Source organism: Crocodylus siamensis, chromosome 3 (genome assembly GCF_052110815.1).
Source record: "Crocodylus siamensis isolate JL-2025a chromosome 3, ASM5211081v1, whole genome shotgun sequence".
Classification (NCBI taxonomy): domain Eukaryota; kingdom Metazoa; phylum Chordata; order Crocodylia; family Crocodylidae; genus Crocodylus; species Crocodylus siamensis.
This window is the reverse complement of record NC_143397.1, coordinates 229,525,653-229,546,377: the sequence shown is the minus strand read 5'-3', so window position 1 is coordinate 229,546,377 and position 20,725 is coordinate 229,525,653. Positions and strand designations below refer to the sequence as shown.

Below are 20,725 nucleotides of genomic sequence, written 5' to 3'. Positions count from 1 at the left end.
TAACACTTAAGAGTGAAAGACAATGTCAGTCTTTTTCCAAATCATAACTAATAAGCTTCAAATTCTTATAACAATTCGTTACTGCTGTTTTAAGAGGTAAGGTCACCAGTGGTTGTGTCATTTCAGAAATGAACAGGAAGAAAATTAAAATGCTACTCTAGGCTTTCTGTGCTTATTACATAAGCATAACCTTTTCTTTTTACTGTACTATCATTTTACAGTCTTGTGTTGAAGTTTACACCTGTGTGTTAATCTAAGCCCCCTTTTATTTGCTAGCGGACATCAACGTCATCACCTTGTTTATTTGCAGTCAAACATTAGAAATATCATGTCAGCACCAGTAGTAGTACATGAGCATCTTATAGACTAACCACAGTAGTTTTAAAAAATCATAGTGCTTATTGTACCAGTTAACATAATATTACTTATCTTATTTGCTTTTTTTTCTGTTTTCATTGCTGGTCTAACGTCCGTTTCACAATACAAAGATGGGGGCTAGAAAACTTGGATCATTGGGAGCCAGATCTTTCACTCTTTTGCCCTGCAAGAGTCATCACTGAATGCTTGAGAAGTGGGGTAAAGCTTGTCCCTAATTCCACATCCTTTTGAGAAGCTGTTTTTTGAGTTGTCCCTGACTAGTGATGTTTTTGCTGCTGATTGAAAGAGGAGGGGAGTCCTTCACAATGCCTCTTCTAAACCACAGCTTGCTGAATGGGCCTGTAGTTTGGCTGAATGCTACTCCTAAATGACTGCTTTCCCAGCCTTATCCAGTCTCCTGATTTAAACCCCTAATGAAAAAGATTCCACAGCTGCTCTAGCCACCTTTTTTCACTGTCTTCCTGTTCTAACAGATCTTAGGGAAAATTTCCTTACTAATCTAATTAGACTTTGCTGAAATCTAAATTCATGGTTTTGTGTTCTGTCCGTTGCTTTATGGCAGCCTTTTAAATAGTTGAAAACTGCTAGCCTGTCCCCCCACCCACCCCTTAATCACCTTTTCTGCAAGCTGAATACACACACCTAGTTCTTTTAATCTTTCTTTGTACAGCTTGCCTTCAAACCCCTTTATCATTTTTTATTGTCTGTGGACCCTCTCCAACTTCTTCACATCCTTCTTCAGATATGGAGTCCAGATCTGTACACAATAGTAACTAAGCAGTGCCAAGTAGAGTGTCACATTCATGTTTTAGGTCTAATACTGTTGTTGATGAAGCCCCAAATTGCATTTGGTTTTTTTGTTTTGTTTTATTTTTTTAACAACTGCATCACATTGATTCACAGTACGAGTCTAAACCTCTGGAAACATCTCAGCAGTTTTACTACCTAGCCAGTGCTCTCCCATTCTGTAGTTATGTTTGATCATTCTTCCTTAGATGAATAAAAATCCTACATTTAGTCTGAACTGAATTTCAGCCTGTTATCTCTAGCCCAATTTTCCAATCCATAAAGATATTGTTTTAATTCTGTCCTATACTCCAGAGTGTTTTCAATCCTGCCTGTTAATACAGAGGCATAACAACCTCCTTCAGCATCCTTGGCAGAGCAGGTGGGTGGCATATTATGCCAACCACTGCTGAGTGGTGAATGGAATCTTACCTGCCACAATCCAGGCTCTCTGCATTCTGGCATCAGCTATGGCAACACAGGTGTAGGTTACTGCTCCTAGGGGATGTTCTTGCTGCCCGCTGGCAGTAGCAACTCTGTATCACAGGTTCTCTAGGGGCCATTCCTGGATACACTATGGCGTTAATAAATGTGTTGAATACCCCTGGGACAGGACAGACTCCTGTGGAATCTCCTGCACTTCTGTCCCCCTGGTAGTAATTTTATCTAGCCTATATATCTCCTTTTTATGTATAAAAATTAGAGGTGCACTGATATCAGTCCATTTTGTATCAGCACTGATAAAAGGAAAATAGACATTATTAGCAATCAGCCTTTTTTGGCTGATGTCACTGATAATGTCGCAGTTAAATGCCTCGTGCATGTGCGCAGGCACAGCATGCACATGGCCAGCCCAGCAACTTGGAGAGCAGTACCTGGCTGGTTAAATCTGTTGGGGCCGGGGAAGGTGGGGGAAGAGGGAAGTGGTGTGAGTGGGGCAGATTGAGGCCCCTGCAGTGAGGGAAGGAGTGGGGCAAAAGCAGGCGGTACCCAGCAGGGGCAGGGCATGGGACAGTTTTGCAACACATCCAGAAATGCGGGGGTGGGGGGTAAGGGCAACCCTTGCTACTGCTGGCAGCCCTGGGGGAGTCATAGGGGGTGTGCAGCCCCTGGATCTATGCACAGGGCAAGGGTGGGCTGTTGCTGTCATCTGAGGTTGGGGTGGTGCCAGTTTCTTCCTGGCGGTGGGCCTGAGCCAGAGCTATGTTCAGGGCAGGCAGTAGTGGTGATAGGAGGCCAAGCTAAAAGGTGGTGGAGGCTATGGTGAATTCTGGGATGGCCACAGCCCACCCTATATTCATATTTACTTGAATATAAGATAAGGCTCTTTTTCCTAATCAGTATAGGGGGGAAAAAGCCCCTCATCTTTATATTCAAATACTAGCAAGCCCTCCCCCCACCATTAAATACATTGTCTGTATATCATTAAACTGCTGCTAGAAGCAACATGTGCTCAGTCATGAAAACCAACTGTGATATTGACTGAATGCAGCCCATGCTGAGTGTACCAATAAAATACATGGCTTATATTAGGCAAACACACTAATGGGAACTTAGCTTAAGGCTAGGTTAGTGCAGCCCATCTGAATAAGATATAGTGCCCATTGTGCTCAGTCCCTCTCGGTGCCAATTCTTTTTCAAGTCATGGTGAACCACCACATTACACAGGTTGTTATGGTGGTGTGTGGTGTTTGATTATTTCATTGTTGATTCTTTCCCTGAAGCAGTCAATATAGCACTCAAGATTATAATTTCATCCACTGTGAGATGTCAAATCTGCTGGGTTTTTTTACTTTCTTGGAGGGGTTGATCTTTTCCTCAATGCCATCGAAGGATGAAGTGTTGTTTGAAATGGATTAATTTTGGTTGTGGAAATATTCCTTAAGGTGGAGGCATTGGAAGAATTTTCCTAGTTCTCCACATTGTAGTATTAAATTAGGGTATTTTTTTGCAGACAGAATTTGAGAGAAGACATATTTTTCAGCTTTAAGTGTGTGTGTGTGGAGAGAATATTTCAGGGTTGATTTCTGCTTTCAGTTTCATTGGGTTTGAGGTTGGAATATTGTATGGTATTGGTGTTCATATGTTTCGTGGACATTAGGGCTGGAAGGGGCCTCGGAAGATCATCAAGTCCAAACCCCTGCCCTAGGGGCAGGAAGCCAGCTAGGGTCAAAGGATCCCAGCAAGATAAGCATCCAAATGTTTCTTAAGAGTCCAGAGTAGGTACCTGCACCACTTCTGGAGGGAGCCTATTCCAGGTCTTGGGGGCTCGGACAGTAAAGAAATTTTTCCTTACGTCTAGCCTGAAACGGTCTTGGAGGAGTTTGTGACCATTGGACCTTGTCATCCCTTGGGGTGCTCTGGTAAACAGGCATTCCCCCAGATCCTGATGCACACCCCTTATGTACTTATAGGCTGCCAGCAGGTTACCCCTGAGTCTGCACTTTTCCAGGCTGAAGTGTCCCAAGACTCTCAGACTCTCCTCATAAGGCCTGTTATCTTGCCCTCTGATCATGCATGTGGCTCTCCTCTAGACTTTCTCAAGCTTCTCCAAATCCTTATTGAATTGTGGAGCCCAGAATTGGATGCAGTCTCACCAAGGCCAAGTACAGCGGGAAGATGACATCCTGAGATTTATTTGAGAAGCATCTATGGATGCAAGCCAGAGTTTTGCTTGCTTTACCAGTTGCAACACTGCATTGGTGGCTCATGTTCATTTTATGGTCAGTCATGACCCCCAAGTCTTTTTTCAGTCGTGGTGCTAGTGAGTGTAGCACTGCTGACCCTATAAGCATGCTGCAGGGATTTTTTTCCCCAAGGTGGAGCACCTTGCATTTGTCGGTATTGGCTGTCATCAGGTTTATATCCACCCACTGTCTCAGCCTGTTCAGGTCAGCCTGGATCTCCACCCTGTCCTCAGGCGTGAATGCTCTACGCCAAAGTTTAATGTCATTGGTGAACTTTGCCAGTCCACTTCTGACACCAGTGTCCCCATTGTTAATAACGGTGTTAAAGAGTACAGGTCCAAGGATGGAGCCTTGTGAGACACCACTGGTCATGGAGTACCATGATGATTCACTTCCATCAGCTACTACTCTGGTTTCGGCCTTGGAGCCAATTTCCCAGCCATTGGACTGTGATGTAGCCAAGGCCACAGCTGGCCAGTTTTTCTGTGAAAAGATCATGGGACACCAGATCAAAGGTTTTTTTAAAGTCCAGATATATGATGTCAATCTCTTCTCTGTTGTCCAGGTGATATGTCACCTGGTCATAGAAGGAGATGAGATTGGTCAGGCAAGACCTACCCTCAACAACCTGTGCTGGCTGTCCCTCAGGATGTTGCCATCAGCCAGCTTGTCAAGAATGGCTTCTTTGGTTTTTTGTTTTGTTTTGGGGTTGTTGTTTTTTTTGGGGGGGGGTTCAGAATCTTTCCAGGGATCGAGGTCAAACTGATTGGCCTGTAGTTCCCTGGATCTACTTCCCTTCCTTTCTTGAAGATGGGCACTAAATTGGCCTTCTTCCAGTCTTCATGTACTTCTCTGGAGTTTTCAAATATCTTTGTCAGTGACTGGACTACAACGCCTGCCAGCTCCTTAAGTACTCTGGGGTGCAGTCTGTCAGGACCAGCTGACTTGAAGGTGTCCAGCCTCTCAAGATGTTCCTTTACAAGATTTGAACCAATGCTGGGTATAAATTCACTCTCACCGTGGCCATCCCAGATCACACTGGGCAGGGCGGTCCCTTTGGGCTGATGAAAAACCAATGCAAAGTGCCCATTAAGCAGGTTGGCTTTTTCCTGGGTGTCAGTTTTCAGTTCTCCCATTTGGTTTAGCAGGGGTCTAATGTTACCCTTACTTTTCTTCTGACTCCCCACATATCTGAAAAAGGACTTTTTATTGCCTTTGATATGTGTAGCCAGTTGGAATTCGGTTGCAGCCTTGGCTTTCCTGGTTCACTCCCTACAGCTATGGACCAGTGCAGAATGCTCCTTCTTTGTGAAGACAGATTCCTGTCTTCCATCCTTTATAAGCCTTTCTTTTTAGGCATAGGAGGCCCACAAGTTCCCTGCTGAGCCAACAGGGTTGTTGTGCCCTTTTGCTACCTTTCCTCCAAGATTTAATGGACATCCCTTCTGCTTCCAAGATCGCTCCCAACCACTCCTCTTGGACTCCCCTCCCTGTCAAGTCATGGCCCCTTAGGGCCTCAATAACAAGCCTCCTGAGCTTATCAGAGTCCTAAAGTCAAAGATTTCTGCATTGCTGACTGACTTGCCAGCTTCGCAATGGATGGTAAAAGTGATCAGCTCGTGGTCACAGTCTCCCAGCTTTCCTTCATTTCTTAGGTTGCTGACTAAATCATCACCTTTAGCCACTAGCAGGTCCAGCAGTGCTTTACTTCTTGTCGGCCATAGACTCCTTGAGTCGGGTAGAACTCATCCACACATGTGAGGAAGCTTTATGGTGGTTTGGATTTAGCCGAGTGCTCTTCCCATGAGATGTCCGGGTAGTTGAAGTCTCCCATGACAACAGTGACCCTGGGAGTGTGCAGCCTCAGCCAGTTCTTTGGCAAATTCCTGGTTGATCTGTTGTTCCTGGTTAGGAGGTTTGTGGAGACTCCTACCATCATGTCCCCTGTGCCACATTCCCCACGTATTTTAAACCAGAGGATCTCCAGTCATCCTCCCTGAGTGCCAATATCAGCTTGCAAGGACATATAGCTTTCTTTGACAGAAAGAGCTACACCCCCACCCCTTTTTTCCACACCATCTCTCCTGTACAGGGTATAGCTGTGGCGGAATGCTAGGCTTGCGATTCCAGCACTGCTTGGGGAGCCACAGGCTTTGCGGAGCGGGCAAGCGCGCGGCTTGTGGGGCGGGATTGGAGGTAGCTTTATAACCGCCCTTGAGGTTCGCCGAGCTGGCACAAGTAGACGACTTAGAGTAAGTTGTTAGTTTCTTTGTAATAAGTCTATAGGATGTCCATTGGTTCACGAGGTTCCAGAGCTAGCCCTTGCGTTTCAACGCTGGAACCAGTCCAATGCTAGGTGCGGCTGCCGGCTCCTTAAGTCTCAGAACTGGTCAACGGCTCATTGAGATGGGATGTTAGTAGTAGAAGTTATTACAGAGCAGATATAAGGTAAAACAAAAAGTTTTATTCACTCACCTGGCCTCACCCTCTTACGAATAAGAGGGGAGGCCGGCTGGAACGAAGTTGCAGTAAATATAGGTATAGAGAGCGTAGATATGCTGTCTAAACTACGAAGAGAGGCAGTCGAGAAGTGGAGTCTCCGATGTTTCTTCAGTTACAGTATGCCGGATACAAAGGGGGTCTGTTGGTTCATGGGGTTCCAGAGCAAGCCCTTGCGTTCCAACACTGGAACCAGTCCAATGCTAGGTGCGGCTGCCTGCTCCTTAAGTCCCAGAACTGGTCAACAGCTCATAAATGGGATGATGAATACAAAACTGTAACACGGTAAGTCGTTGTCGATTGTCGGGTTTTCAAGGCCTTGGTTTTCGCTGGGATACGCCCAGGCGGGGAGGTTGAGAACTGGCTGTAGGGTGATCAGGCCTACAGGATTGTCCAGGTGTTGTCTCTGCTACTTCCTGCCTCTTTGCCTCTTTTATAGATGTTGGTTGGACTGCCTCTGTGACACTAACTATGATATAAGCTAAGCATACAGGGATAGGATAGTTTCTTTTACACAGTAATTGCTAGGCAGACTTTCTACATAAGTTTTGTTTCTGCAGAACTGACACTTCTAGATAAGAAATGAAATTTACAGAATGTGCATGTGTAGCTTAATGCCAGCAGAGAAAAGTACAAAGCGCTCATTTTGATTAACAGTTAAGACTTCAAGGTTACATAAATGTGAGAGTGCTGCGCGGCAGTTATACAGGAAAAAAATAAAATAAAACAGTTACAAGGTGGAGTCCCACCAGGTCTCTATTATTCCTATGAGATCATAATCATTCTTGTTTAGTAGGAGGACCGGTTCCTCCTGTTTGTTTCTCAAGCTCCTGGCATTGGCGTACAGATGCGTAAGCATCCCATTGGAAGCCCTAGGCTACATTGCACTCCCAGAAGGACACCATACCAGGGCTGGGGTAGGAGTGGATTCCCTTGGGTGCTCTAACCTGTTGGTTTTGTAGTAGTTGCTTAGTGGGCTTGCTTTGGTGCTTGTCCACCCATTCCCTGGCAGGCTTAGTTTAAAGCCCGGTTGAGCAGGTCAGCCATTCTGGCTAAGAAGGGCTTTTCCCCCAGTGAATCAGACCACTGCCTCTCTCACCAAAGAGCAGGCTGTGATATGTAAGCCAGAGGCTCAGTCTGTGTGGAGGGCGCTAGGCAGAGTAGGAGCTGGGGGGGGAGGGTTCGGAGCGTGACCATCCTCGGTTCCTCTCAGCTGCCTCCCCACAGCTGAGCTAAGTCCTGAATACCATGGACCCCTGCTCACCTCTGGACAGGGGTTCCACGGGCACAATGGGCTTCTACCTGTGCATCTCTCGCCAGAGCTAGCGGCCAAGTGTGGCTTCTGCCATTGGCGGGCCTATTTTAAACTGCACGCATGCATAGAAGGGCCCACCAGTGCCGTGCTGCTCTCTGTGGGCTAGGGGGTCCCTCCCCCCACTGAACGAGGGGACAGGTGAGTGCCTCCCACTTTCCCTGACTCCCACTGGGCAGCTCCCGTCACATGGCTCCCTGTGGGGCTGGGCCAAATAGGAGCCAGGGGAGGGACGTGACCCTCCTCAGCTCCTTTCAGCTGCCTCCCCACAGCTGGACTAAGTCCCTCCCACTACAGGCCCCTGCTTATCTTTGGGCAGGCTGGGGGTCCTGAGGGTCATCTTGGGGGTCTGGGGCTCATGGGAACAGGCTTCTGCCCGTGCATCTCTCGCCAGGGTTGGGGGCCAAGATGGTTGGTTTTGTTATTTCTCTGATGGTTGTTTTGTGGTTCATAGATTCAGAGATGCTAGGATCGGAAGGCACCTCAACAGATCATCAAGTCTGACCCACTGCCCTAGGCAGGAAAGGTTGATGGGGTCAAATGACCCCAGCCAGGTGCCTATCGAGCCTTCTCTTAAAGACCCCCAGTACAGGGGAAAGCACCACCTCCCTTAGAAGCCCATTCCAAATTCTGGCCACCCTTACTGTGAAGAAGATTTTCGTGATATCTAGCCTAAATCTGCTCTCTGTCAATTTGTGACCATTGTTCCTTGTTACCCCAAGAGGTGCCCTGGTGAACCAGTGCATCTCCGGTTCCTTGCACTTCCCCCCTAACGAATTTGTAGGCAGCCACAAGATCACCTCTCAGCCTTCTCTTGTGGAGACTGAAGAGGTCCAGGTCCCTCAGTCTCTCCTCATAGGGCTTAGCCTACAAACCCTTAACCATACAAGTGGCCCTCCTCTGAACCCTCTCGAGTCTATCAACATCCTTAGTCTATCAACATCTTTCTTCAAGAATGGCGCCCAAAACTGGACACAGTACTCCATCTGTGGTCTGACCAATGCCTCATGGAGGGGAAGTATCAAGTCCTTGGTTCTTTGTTGTGTATCTGCTGATGCATGATAAATTGCAGTTAACTTTGCTGATGATTTTGTCACACTGACGACTCATCTTCATCTTGCAGTCTGCTATGACTCTGAGATCCCTTTTCTGTGCTGCTGAGAGTCACTTCCAGCCAGTAGGTGTGCCTGGATATTTTTAAGCCCTAGGTGCATCACTCTGCATTTGTCCTTGTTGAACTACATCCTATTGTGTTCTGCCCATTTTTCCAACATGTCTGGATCTGCTTGCAATCGTTCCCTACCCTCCAGTGTGTTCGCTTCATTCCACAATTTAGCATCATCCACAAACTTGGACAGAGTACACTTCATGCCCACATCCAAGTCATTGATGAAGACATTGAAGAGTACAGGTCCAAGGACCGAGCCCTGCGGGACCTCACTGCCCACATCCTTATAGGTTGATACCAACCCATCTACTACCACTGTCTGGGTGCGACCCCCCAAGCCAATTTGCCACCCACCGGGCTGTGTAATCACCTAAGTCACAGCCTCTTAATTTATTTATGAGAATGGGATGAGATATCTTATCAAAGGCCTTCCTAAAATCCAAGTAAACAACATCCGCCTCTACTCCTGTGTCTAAGTGTTTTGTGACCTGGTCATAAAAGGAAACCAGATTAGTCAGGCATGATCTACATGCTACAAGTTCATGCTGGTTGCCCCACTGCATTATTTTTCCTGCTGGACTCACACAAATATGATCCTTAATAATCTTTTCAAAGACTTTTCCAAGGATAGAAGTGAGGCCAACTGGCCTATAATTACTTGGATCCTCCTTCCTCCCTTCTTGAAAATAGGGACCACATTGACCCTGTCCCAGCCCTCTGGGATCTGACCCAAGCACCATGAGCACTTAAACAGCTGTGCCAGTGGTTCTGCTATGACACCAGCCAATTCCTTCAGTACTCTTGGATGCAGCTCAGCCGGGCCTGCTGACTTAAACACATCCAGTCCATCCAAGTGACTGCACCAAGTCAGCATCAGCAGTTTGTAGACCGGTGTCTCTCTGTTCATCTGAGAACCCATTAGGAGACTTGTCCTGACTCTTGTTTAGGAACAAAGGCAAAAAACTCATTGAAGAGGTCAGCCTTGGCCCCCCTGTCTCTCACTTACTGCTCGTTTGTTCAGTAGGGGTCCTATGCTGCCCTGTGCCTTCCTTTTACTCCCTACATACCTAAAAAAGACTTTTTGTTGTCTTTAATTTGTGTTGCCAGCCTCAGCTCTGTAGTTGCTTTGGCATTTCTAACTGCCTCCCTGCAAGTGCAGGCCAAGTAAGTATACTTCCCCTTGGCAGCGGCCCTCTACCTCCACTGGGAATGTGGCTCTTTTTTTTGCCCTTAGGCTTCCCTGGATTCCTCTGTTTAGCCAACAAGGTTTTTTGGTCCATTTGCCCCCTTTCTCTCCCAATGGGATAGTCTCCTTCTGCACCTGAAGGATCACTTCCTTTAGGAACAACCACCCTTCCTGAATTCTCATCTCACCAATGACTCCTATCCTGCAGTGCATCATTGACTAAACTCCTGAGCACACTGAAGTCAGCTTTCCTAAAGTCAGGCACTTCCACCCTACTAGTTACCTTTCCCAACCTATGCAATATGGTGACTTCGATTGATTGGTGGTCACTGTTCCCAAGGTGACCATGAATCTGCAGCTCCCCTACCAGGGCCTCTGCTGTAGCCAACACCAAGTCCAGTAAGGCATTCCCCCTAGTAGGACTGTATCCTTCCTGCATTAGGTGAAGGTCCTGTATGCAGGTTAAGAACTTATGTGAATGGTTGGATTTGGCTGACTGTTCCTCCCAGCAAATGTCAGGGTAGTTTAGGTCCCCCATGACAACCATGTCCCTAGACCATATGGCCTCTGAGAGCTGCCTCAAGAGTTCCAAGTCTAGCTCTTCCTCTTAAAGTGGAGATCAGTAGCAGACTTCTACCACCAAGTCCCTTTCCCTTAGACCTCCATGTATCCTAACCCACAATACCTCAACTTTCTCCTCCTCTGATCCCATTTTGATTAGGGTAGATTTGTAATGCTCCTTAAGACAGAGAGGAAGCCTGCCCTTCCTCTCCCCTTTCCTCCCTACTCTGTCCTGTCTGTGCAACCTATAGCCCTCAGTGCATACTGCCCAGTCATGGGTTGGGGATGTTGTTCCTGGAGTAATTGGTTTCATTTCCTCTTATGTTGGATGGATGTTGTAAAAAACAAAAAACAAAAAAATCTTTGGTACCCTCTTTGTACATGTTGTATAATATTTGGGAAGATATCTGGTTGTTGCAGCAGATGTTGATTTCCTTCTTGAGTTGATCTCTTTTGGAGTTGATTAGGTGAAGGAGGTGACTTCTACGTTTTTTCTGAAGTTGTCCTGCATAATTGTGAAGCATATTTGGAGTTGTTTGTAGTAGTCAGAGGATTGTAGATGTTTAGTCCTCTGGGAATGATGCTGTGTGTTTTGTATAGGATTAGAAAATATATATCATTGTTGAGTTTGGCTGCTTTCTTATTCATGTTGTGAAGTTTCCATTTCCATTTCAAACTAGCCATTTCTTGCATACTGGCCTCTGTCTTCTAATCTATCACATCCAGAAAGAGCACAAAAGAACTGCAGACACTTCCTCTGCCTGACAAAGGGTGTTTGTACCTGAAAGCTTGCAGAGAAGAATTTTTACAGCTATTTTAGTTGGTCTAATAAAAAATAACAGATTTACCCAAAGAACCTTGAATGTCTAGAATTCTAAGAGACATGAATGCAATTGAAAACAAATGTATTGATTCTCCTTGCTTGTCTTTATTTCTGTTTTGCAGGATATGTCCAAGCCTCAAAGCAAGACAAGAAATTCATGGCTTGTGCCCCAAATTACTCTTATGCGGCTCTTTGCGAGTGCCTGCGTCGGGTGTTCATCTATCGACAGCCCACTCCTTTGTCCACGGTCCTCTACAACAGAAAAGAGGGCAGACAAGTAGGGCAGGTTGCTAAGCAGCTGGTAGCAACTCTGGAAGCCACTGATCCTATCTTGGGCTTTCAGGCTACAAATGAGAGATTATTTGTTCTCACAACAAAAACCTTGTTTTTAATAAAGGTAAACACTGAAAATTAATTACCTATTATGTCCTGTTAGCTTCTCTGCATTCATATGTAGCCTCAGAAACTATTAGATTAACAGAGAAGTTTAATGCATACTGTTGAAGCTGATATAAAATATCATGTACACCATTATTTTTAAAATGCCAACCAAAACTAAAAACTCGTGGTGCAAGTGGAATAAAGCTTCCCAGCTCCGTTGTTACTGAACATTAAAATGTTTTGAGGACTTCCAGTTCTGGGGAGAAATGCCAGAAACTGCAATATTCTTAACCATTACCAGAGACTGATATTGCGTGAGTGAAACGATCCATGCGTTGGTTTTTCAAATTGCCTTTTCCTATCGCACTTCTGCCATTCAAAATGTTGAGCATTCATTTCTATTTTGCATAATAGCTGTAGTGTCTCTCTTAGGAATTTATTCATACAAGTAAAACAAATCCTTGGTTCATAAACATAAAATCACAAGGGAAAGAACATACCATATACAAATAATTGATAAATTGTAAAACCATTCCTTTTTTTCTTTAATTTTCCATTCAGTTTCTTTAGAAATGGCCTTACTTAGCATTGCCAAGTCATGGGGCATTGGCTAAAAATGGACTTTAAGGTCACCTGCTTTTTCAGGCATATTTTTAATCCAAGTAAAGTAACTTCATTTAATATGTGAAATTAATTATCTTGTTGATTCCTTGAGCAAAATCTCCACATATTCTAAAAATACCTAAAATAAGGTAACATGACTTTTGTAGCATCCTTTCTCTCATGGGTCAGCAGAAGAGGGGAAAAAGTCATCTCAAATTGCCTAAATTGTACTTTCCTAAGTTTAAAGTTCAACTATACTGCAAAGGGTATTGTGAAATTAAAGTTTTGTCTCAGTTGCATCTAAATTAAATCTGCTTGGTTTACAATCAAAATTGGATATTCTGCTTATCAGCCAACCATAACCTGACGTGAATGTGCCTCGACTTCAAAGGTGGTTGTACTTTCTCAATAACAAGAAGGAGTGAACTGAAAGAAATTTTCCTTCTTGTTCAAACTACTTTGCTCAGTTAATGACACCAAGGAAATTTAGCATGGAATGTGTTCTACTGGGAAAGGGTGCATAGGATATATGGTAACCATTGGTCCTGTTTATACCAGACCATCCTGTTTCTCTAAGCCCTTTGTCCCCTGTCCAGTTCTGAATGAGGAACAGATTGCAAAAAGTCCATTTTTTTAATAGATAAATAGTTTGTTGGGGGCTGAAAAGGACCTTGCAGATCATCAAATCCAGCCCCTCCGCTCTAGGCAGAAAGACAACTGGGGTCAAGTGACCCAAGTGAGGTGACTGTCAGTCTCCTCTTGAAAACCTCCAGGGTAGGTGATTACACCACCTCTGGAGGGAGTTTATTCCACAGTCTGGTTACCCTGACTGTGAAGGAATTTTTCCTGATACTAAGCTTGAATCAGCCTTCTAGGAGTCTATATCCATTGGTCCTGCTCTTCCCCAGGGGCGCCCTGATGAGCAGTTGTTCACCAAGCTCCTGATGCATTCACTTCTCTGGTATAGCAGTAAGCCACTATCAAGTCCCCTCTCAACCTTCTGTTTAGGCAAAATAGGCCCAGGCCCCTCAGCCTTCCCTCGTATGGCTTGCCTTGGAAGTCCCTGATCATATGGGTGGCTCTTCTCTGGACCCGCTCAAGTTTTTCCATGCCTTTAAGTTAATTTCAATTTATTAAAGCAAGAACAAAACCGTATAAAGGGGGAGAAGGCAAAATGCTGAGTTTATTGATTACATGAATTAGACACAGAGGTTTGGACACACCAGTCACACAGACATGCACAAACACAAAACAGTCATTCCATTCTCTCAGGAATTATAGTTACCAGCAGCAGGTGTTCAATAATAGCACTGGGTGGCCAACCCAGGCTTATTGAGAGAAGATGCAGAAAGCAGGCAGGGTGGTTATTATGAGAGAGATTCTGGAGATAGCAGTTTGGAGCAGGCTTAACAGACACCTCCTGTGCTCTGAAGAAACAGCAGTTGAAAGACTCACCCAACTTGGCTTTTTAAAGTCCTTTTTATAGGGATTGGCATCCTTTGTTTCAGTGCTTTGGGGTTTTTTCATACCCAGCTTCTGTTTTTGCAGTTGTTCTTCATCTATCTTTAGCTTATCTCAGCATGAGGTCAGTTTGGTCATAGAAGTTGGTATCTCAGCTTTGGAGTGTCCTTGCTGCCCATCTGGCAGGATGTGTGCATTTCTTCTCATTTATTCCTTTGTGCCCTAGGCCTCAAAGGGATTCTTCAGCCATCCATTAGCTTACTGACTGGTAACGTACACATTTGGCACCTTGTTGCTTACATAAACAGTTAAATCTTCTTTTTCCTGTCTCTATGCCACTTTCACCATTCACCCTTTCACACACACTTGTACATAAAGGCCATGCAGAGTTCATTCACTTATGTCAAGCAGAAGAATACAAAATGGAGTTTTCAGGTTGCTTACAGGACAAAACTAACATGGTTACATTTCACTATTATTACACTCTATGTTAACATCAGCTACATTAGTTCAGTTCATGCTGCACTTACTGAAGTGTGGTGCCCAGAACTGGACACAGTACTCCAACTGTGGTTTCACCAGTGCTGAGTACAGTGAGAGTATTACTTCCTTAGTTTTACACGAGATGCATCGGTTGCTGCATGCTAGTGTGTTGTTTGCCTGTCTGGTGACCGCATCGCAGTGACAGCTCCTTCGTGCAGTGGTTAATCATTACCCCTAAGTCCCTTTCAGCCATGGTGCAGATCAGGCCATCACCTCTGAGTCTGTATGTACATTGAGGGTTTTTGCCTCCAGATGGAGCACCTTACACTTGGAAGTGTTAAACTTTATCTGGTTCCGGTCTGCCCAACTCTAGCCTGTCCAGGTCCACCTGTATCGGTAACCTATCTTCTAGCATGGCCACGCTGCCCTATAACTTGGTGTCATCCGCAGACTTGGTCAGTGAGCTTTTCACTCCCACGTCCAATTCATTGATAAGGATACTGAAAAGCAGCAGTCCAAACACGGACCCCTGAGGCACACCACTAGCCACTTTTCGCCAATATGGATCCATTCATGAGAACTCTCTGGATCCTACCCTGTATTCACTGAACCATCAAGCAGCTGAGCCCTTTCACAAGCCTCCAGTTTTGCCACAAAGATATTGTGGGATACTAGATCAAAAGCCTTTTGGAAGTCTAGTTATATAAAATCTACCTTGTCTCCCATGTCCAGGTGGCAAGAGACACAGTCATAGAAGGAGATGAGATTGGTAAAACAAGTTAATTTCAGTTAATTGGTGGAAATACATGTCAGTCATTTGTCCTCGCAGTTCTGTTGGCTGTGCCTAGAGGTAGGGGTGTACACAGCCAGGATGAGCAGGGTTCCAAGCCAGCCAGAGAGGGAGGGAGGGGGGCTTGTTTGCAGCAGCCCAGTGGCCCCCCACTCCTCACCGCTGATTGGCCAAGGAGATGGCAGCCCTGCCCCTCGCTGATTGGCCAAAGGGGTAAGTGGTCTTGCCTCTCACTAGGGGGATGTCCTGTATTTTGGGGATGCATCAGTAGCCACCCTAACAGAATGCCTTACTTCTTTTTACCTTCTGTAAGACTTAAGGATGTTGCTTTTACTTAAAAGCCCAGTACTATTATAAATGAGGTTTTCTCATAGTTATCTGGTGTCAAGTTGCACAGATGTATTTGTTGCACTAGAATTTCCATTTATATTTATTTTCAAAACTTATGGGACACGTTAGGTAAACTCAGTGTAGCCTTTCAAAAGTTAAGATGACCTTGTATTGGGTCCCGGCTCTGTGCAAATTAGAGCTGAACTTTGCTGGGAAGCTACACCAATTATGGAGTAGCCTTGGTTTTTCAGAGACCGCTTTTGTGAACAGTTTCTGCCTGCAAACAGAAATGCTAAGTGCTATTTATAGTTTCAGGCAACCAATTTCATTGTTACAGATTTAAATGATCCATGTCATTACCCTTTTGGAGTGTTCTCTCTGAGTGGCCATGTGTTAGGATTATATTGTCTATTCGACAAATTGAAAGTAATTCAGATAGTAACTATATTAATAGATTTTTCTAAATTGTTAATGATCACATTCTTCAGTTCTTTAAGTTAGCACCCTTCCCTTTGCTATTTAAAAAGAGAAAGAAATATACTTTCTTTCCCCTGCTAAGTTGCAAAATACCAAAGAATGTTTTGACCAAACTCTGGTTGGTGTTTGGCAGTACTTAAAAGATGTGATGCTTTACTCCCAGATCATTGATTTGAGAGCTCCTATATAAAACTTTCCTTGAATACCCTCTTTCTAGTAATAGTAGGACTGATTTGTAAGGTGTGCAGTTATACAGAGGTCATTGTCAGCAGGGGATGGTCAAGTATGCACATGCATATAAGCAGATATGTTTCATCCACTAATCCTTAGACTGTGTCTTCTTGCATCACTGTGCAACACAAATCCCAAAGGTCCTGCAGAACTGTTTCTCAGGCTTCTCTGGAATGGGAGGAAGAAATCCTTATTGTTCCCTTCACCAGAAGGGTGGCTGTGCAGTTATGGGGTGTTTTTCTTACTGCATGCAAATGCATTCTGGTATAACAAGCAGTTTACACCCTGGGTGGTAGCATCATCTGGGTTGGTGGCAGTGGCTAGGTCTGTAGCAACAGTAGTTGCCAGTCTTGCACACTGTACAAGTCAGGACCCAAGGCTGGTGCCCCACTTGCCCAACCCTAGTTATGCTACCGAATGCACTCTGCCTGCTAGATATTAGATCTTCATTTGTGAAATGACAAATGACAGGAGATTAACAGTTAAGGCTGAAACTCAGTTTTTACTTCCCTTCCTGTGCCTTGTTTAAATAATGGACGTTTTTACAGTTATAACTTTGAATTTTCTTGCCTTTTGTCAATCTATGTCTCCCCTTCACATTATGCAGACTGAATCTTTGCATTAGATAGGAATGAGTGCTGTAGTCAATCATGAATTAATTTGTAATAGAATTTATACACAAATTACTGTCTTCTGGTTCTGTCATAGAAGTAAAGCTTATGAATATCTTTTTTAATTAACCTATGATTCTTTTATTATCCTAAATTCTAAAATTTCAAGAGGAAGCTATCACTTTGAGTCCAAATTAATATACTTACAAAGACAATATTTAAACTCCAGCTGCTTAGTTCAAGACTCAGTTCATAGATTTCATAGACATTAGGGCTGGAAGGGACCTCAGTTGACAGTCATCTTGCTTGTTCAGGATAATAAAATGCAAAGATGAATACAAATGTAACATTCATATGTAGACTGAACTGGTATTTCCAGATTTCTATGTGTATTGTGGCCCAGCAACAATTCGGTATTTAACTAACGCTTCCCCACCCTGGTAAAAAGAATAGGAATGATGTGCAGTTAAAGTCAGTTGAGGGAGATTAGGAACAGACTTTTCAGTGCAGACCAGTGTTACAAAATGTTATGAAACAGTAAACAGGTGAGGACAAACACCTACATGTTATACTTTTCAAAAACTAGCAGCAGCACTTTGGCAAGCTGTATCTGTAAACTGTCCAGCTGCTGCAGATGTTGGTGTCTTAAAACTGTGGTAAGGTGTTTGTGCAGCTAAAAGCAGCTTTCTGAAATTGAGGTGCACATACATGCGCGTGTTACATAGAACATACAATACCTAAATTAGATTATTAAACTGTATATTTACTAGGGGTGTGCGAAGTGGGCCCTATTAGATTCGGATTCAGCCCAAATCGGAGACAGTGATTTGATTAATTGATTCGGATCGCTGTCCCTGATTTGATTCAGCCAAATCTGAATCTGAAGATTTGATGCTGATTTGGGCATAGACACAACTTCAAATGTTTTTTCTACATACCTCAAGGTACTAGCATGGCTTGTGAATGCTGCAATGTTAGGGTGAATGGAGCATTCCACAGGAGTGCAGGGGGATGGAGGTGCCCCCGCAGGCTCAGTGGCAAACCTGGAAGTAGACCACAAGTACTTCTGGTTTGCTTTTGGGTCCGCTGGAGTGTGCGCAGGGGGGCACCCCCACAGCTTGGCAGTCAGCCGTGAGGGGACCCCAGGAGGCACCAGTTGCCAGGCTGGGGGGGGGGATGCGTGGGGGATCCCCCCACACACACTCTTCGGCAGACCCAGAAGTAGACCAGAAGTGCTTCTGGTCCACTTCTGGATCTGCTGGGGAGCCCCCCATGTTCCTGTGGGACACTCCATGTGGCCCAGCATCGCAGCATTCACAAGACGCCTGGTACCTTGAGGTATGTAGAAAAAACATTGGAAGCTGTGTCTAAGTCCAAATCACCGAATCTTTCCAAATCTCTCTGAATTGATTCGCAGGGTTCTGACTTGATTCAGAGAGAATAAAGGGTCTTCTGATTCAATTTGGATTCGGAGATTTGGCTACCAACTTGGGCTAAATCTCTGCCAAAATGAATCAGGGACTAAAGCTTAGCACAGCCCTAATATTTACTAGGAAACTCTTTGTGAAGAACTGAGTATTGCCAACAAATATGGCCCAATTAAGCCTAGCTTTAATATTTCAAGCTTGAAATTGGATAGTGATGTTTATTAAGAGAGTTCTTTTAGGAATTTTATAACTGATTAAACTATGTCAAATAATTTTACCTTAAAGTTATTTATTCAGTATCGCTGGTATTTGTGGAAACTTTCATAATGGGGTGATGTGATCAAAGAGAGTCATTATCTGGACTTGGAAGAGACATTTCCAAATAGTCATAGCTTGTCAGCAACCTATTCAGGCTCTGGGCTGGGTTGACCCATTTCAGCTCAGAGACAAGAAAGCACATGATAGGCAAGAGATAGGACCCAGCTACTGCCACTGTTTTTCCCAATGGCTGCAGAGGGAAAGTGTGCCCAGCACCACCGCTTTTCCCTAGACAGCACAGCACAGGAAGAGTGTGACCAGTGCACGTCCCCAGGGAGGCAGGGTAAAGCAACTGGTGCCAAAGCCCCCTTCTGCTGGCGTGAAAAGTGCCAGCTGTTGACATTCCCTACATGCTGCCATGCAGGAAAGCGGCAGTGCTGGGTGTTTTCCCTATGCAGCCACTGAGAAACATGGTGATAGTAGTAGTAGTGGTGGCTGAGTCCTAGCACCTGCCCAACGGATGCTGCCTGCTTCTAAGCCGAACTGGATCAGTCCTTATGTCAGTTCTGTAGCCTCAACCCACAGGCCAGATCTGGCTTCTGGGTTGTAGGCTGCTGACCCCTGCTCTAGGTAAAATACCCAGTATAAGTTATTTAAGTAGATTCTAAAGGAATGTTGAATGCAGTGCTTCTGGGGAATAATCAAGAACAATTTGAATATACTTTTAATGTATGGAAATAGGTCATTGTACAGTGCAAAGTACAATGCATTATATTGGTATAGAAGTAATGCTTCATGCTCTCATTAGACCAGCCATTCCCTTTAGCGTTCTCGTATACATTGCATAAGTACATATACGAGACGTATATAAATATATCATATAGTTTCCATTGATGACATAAGATCATCCTGCCAATTTTTCACAATATGCATTGTGAAGCATGTCTTAAAGGATTTATATAAAAAGGCCTCTTCATTTAATATTGCTAATGGTGAAGCAGAAATTCCCATTAACTGGAAGCATCTCCAAGCATTTGTAGACTGTAAATGAATCTAAAAGACAAAACCACTGGATAAGATATATTATAGAGCAAACCGCCTGTCTGATGTTGAGTGGAAATTTTTGTTACATGCAAAAAAACTGGACTTGGACCTAAAAATGAGTATTTACCTGTGAAAAAGACTTGGACTGTTAGCACACTGGCCTCTCTGAATGTACATTATATACAGCTTTGGTGTTCAGTTGCCTTTTTACGTGTTTTCTATCCAATTTTCCTGTTCTCATGGTCATCATTTTTAGTCTTGTATCAAAATATGAACATTGTTTATAAACTTTAGTAAATTTTTTTGCAAAATTCTCCATGTACATGTGTGATTTGTGTGTGTGTGTGAGAGAGAGAGAGAGAGAGAGAGAGACTTAGGAAGAGGTGCATTTAAGGTGCATTTAATATGATACTCCCCCTCTGTGCGGCACTGGTGAGGCCACAGTTGGAGTATTGCATCCAGTTTTGGGCGCTGTACTTCAAGAGGGACGTAAATAATCTTGAGAGGGTCCAGTGGAGTTCTGCTCATATGGTTAGGGGCCTGCAGGTAAGGCCCTACAAGGAGAGATTGAGGGCCCTGAATCTCTTCAGTCTCCGCAAGAGAAGGCTGAGAGGTGATCTTGTGGCTGTCTACAAATTCATCGGGGGGACAGCAAGGGATAAGAGATGCTCTGTTTACCAGGGCACCCCTTGGAATAACTAGAAATAATGGCCACAAACTGACAGAGAACAGATTCAGGTAAAACATCAGGAAGAACTTCTTTATGGTAAGGGATGCCAGAATCTGGAATGGGCTTCCAAGGCTCTCCCCTACCTTGGGGGTCTTTAAGAGGAGACTGGACAAGCATCTGGTTGGGGTGATCTGACCCCAGTGTTCTTTCCTGCCTGGGACAGGGGGTCAGACTCGATGATCTGGTGAGACTCATACAGACTCCCCGTCATGATGCACACAAGTACCAATGCATGCACGCACACACACACACCCTCATGCACACACCAAGATGGTGCCTGTCATTAGCTTTTGTAGTGGCCACATCACATCATCTGCCAATCATACCCTGGACCAATCACTGCTTGCACATCTCAATCAATGTCACTCAACAGTATCACTTTCATGGACCACTCATATTCATTATCACTTCATGACTTTATGTTAATAAGTTCCCACTCTTCAGTTATGTAACTAGGTCCAAACTGCGCATGCTCAAATTTCCTAAGTAGGTCATAGCA

General features: G+C 44.5%; 1 protein-coding gene across 1 annotated transcript in view; it reads left to right on the top strand.

Annotated features, from left to right (window-relative positions):
* Positions 1-19,803, top strand: part of NUDCD1 (NudC domain containing 1) — a 139,982-nt gene extending 120,179 nt beyond the window's left edge. Inside the window, exon 10 of the mRNA XM_090040512.1 lies at positions 11,523-19,803. Within this exon, the coding sequence (XP_089896638.1) occupies positions 11,523-11,815 (293 nt within the window). The 3' untranslated portion in view covers positions 11,816-19,803. The remainder of the gene's footprint in view (positions 1-11,522) is intronic.
* The last annotated feature ends 922 nt before the right edge of the window (positions 19,804-20,725 follow it).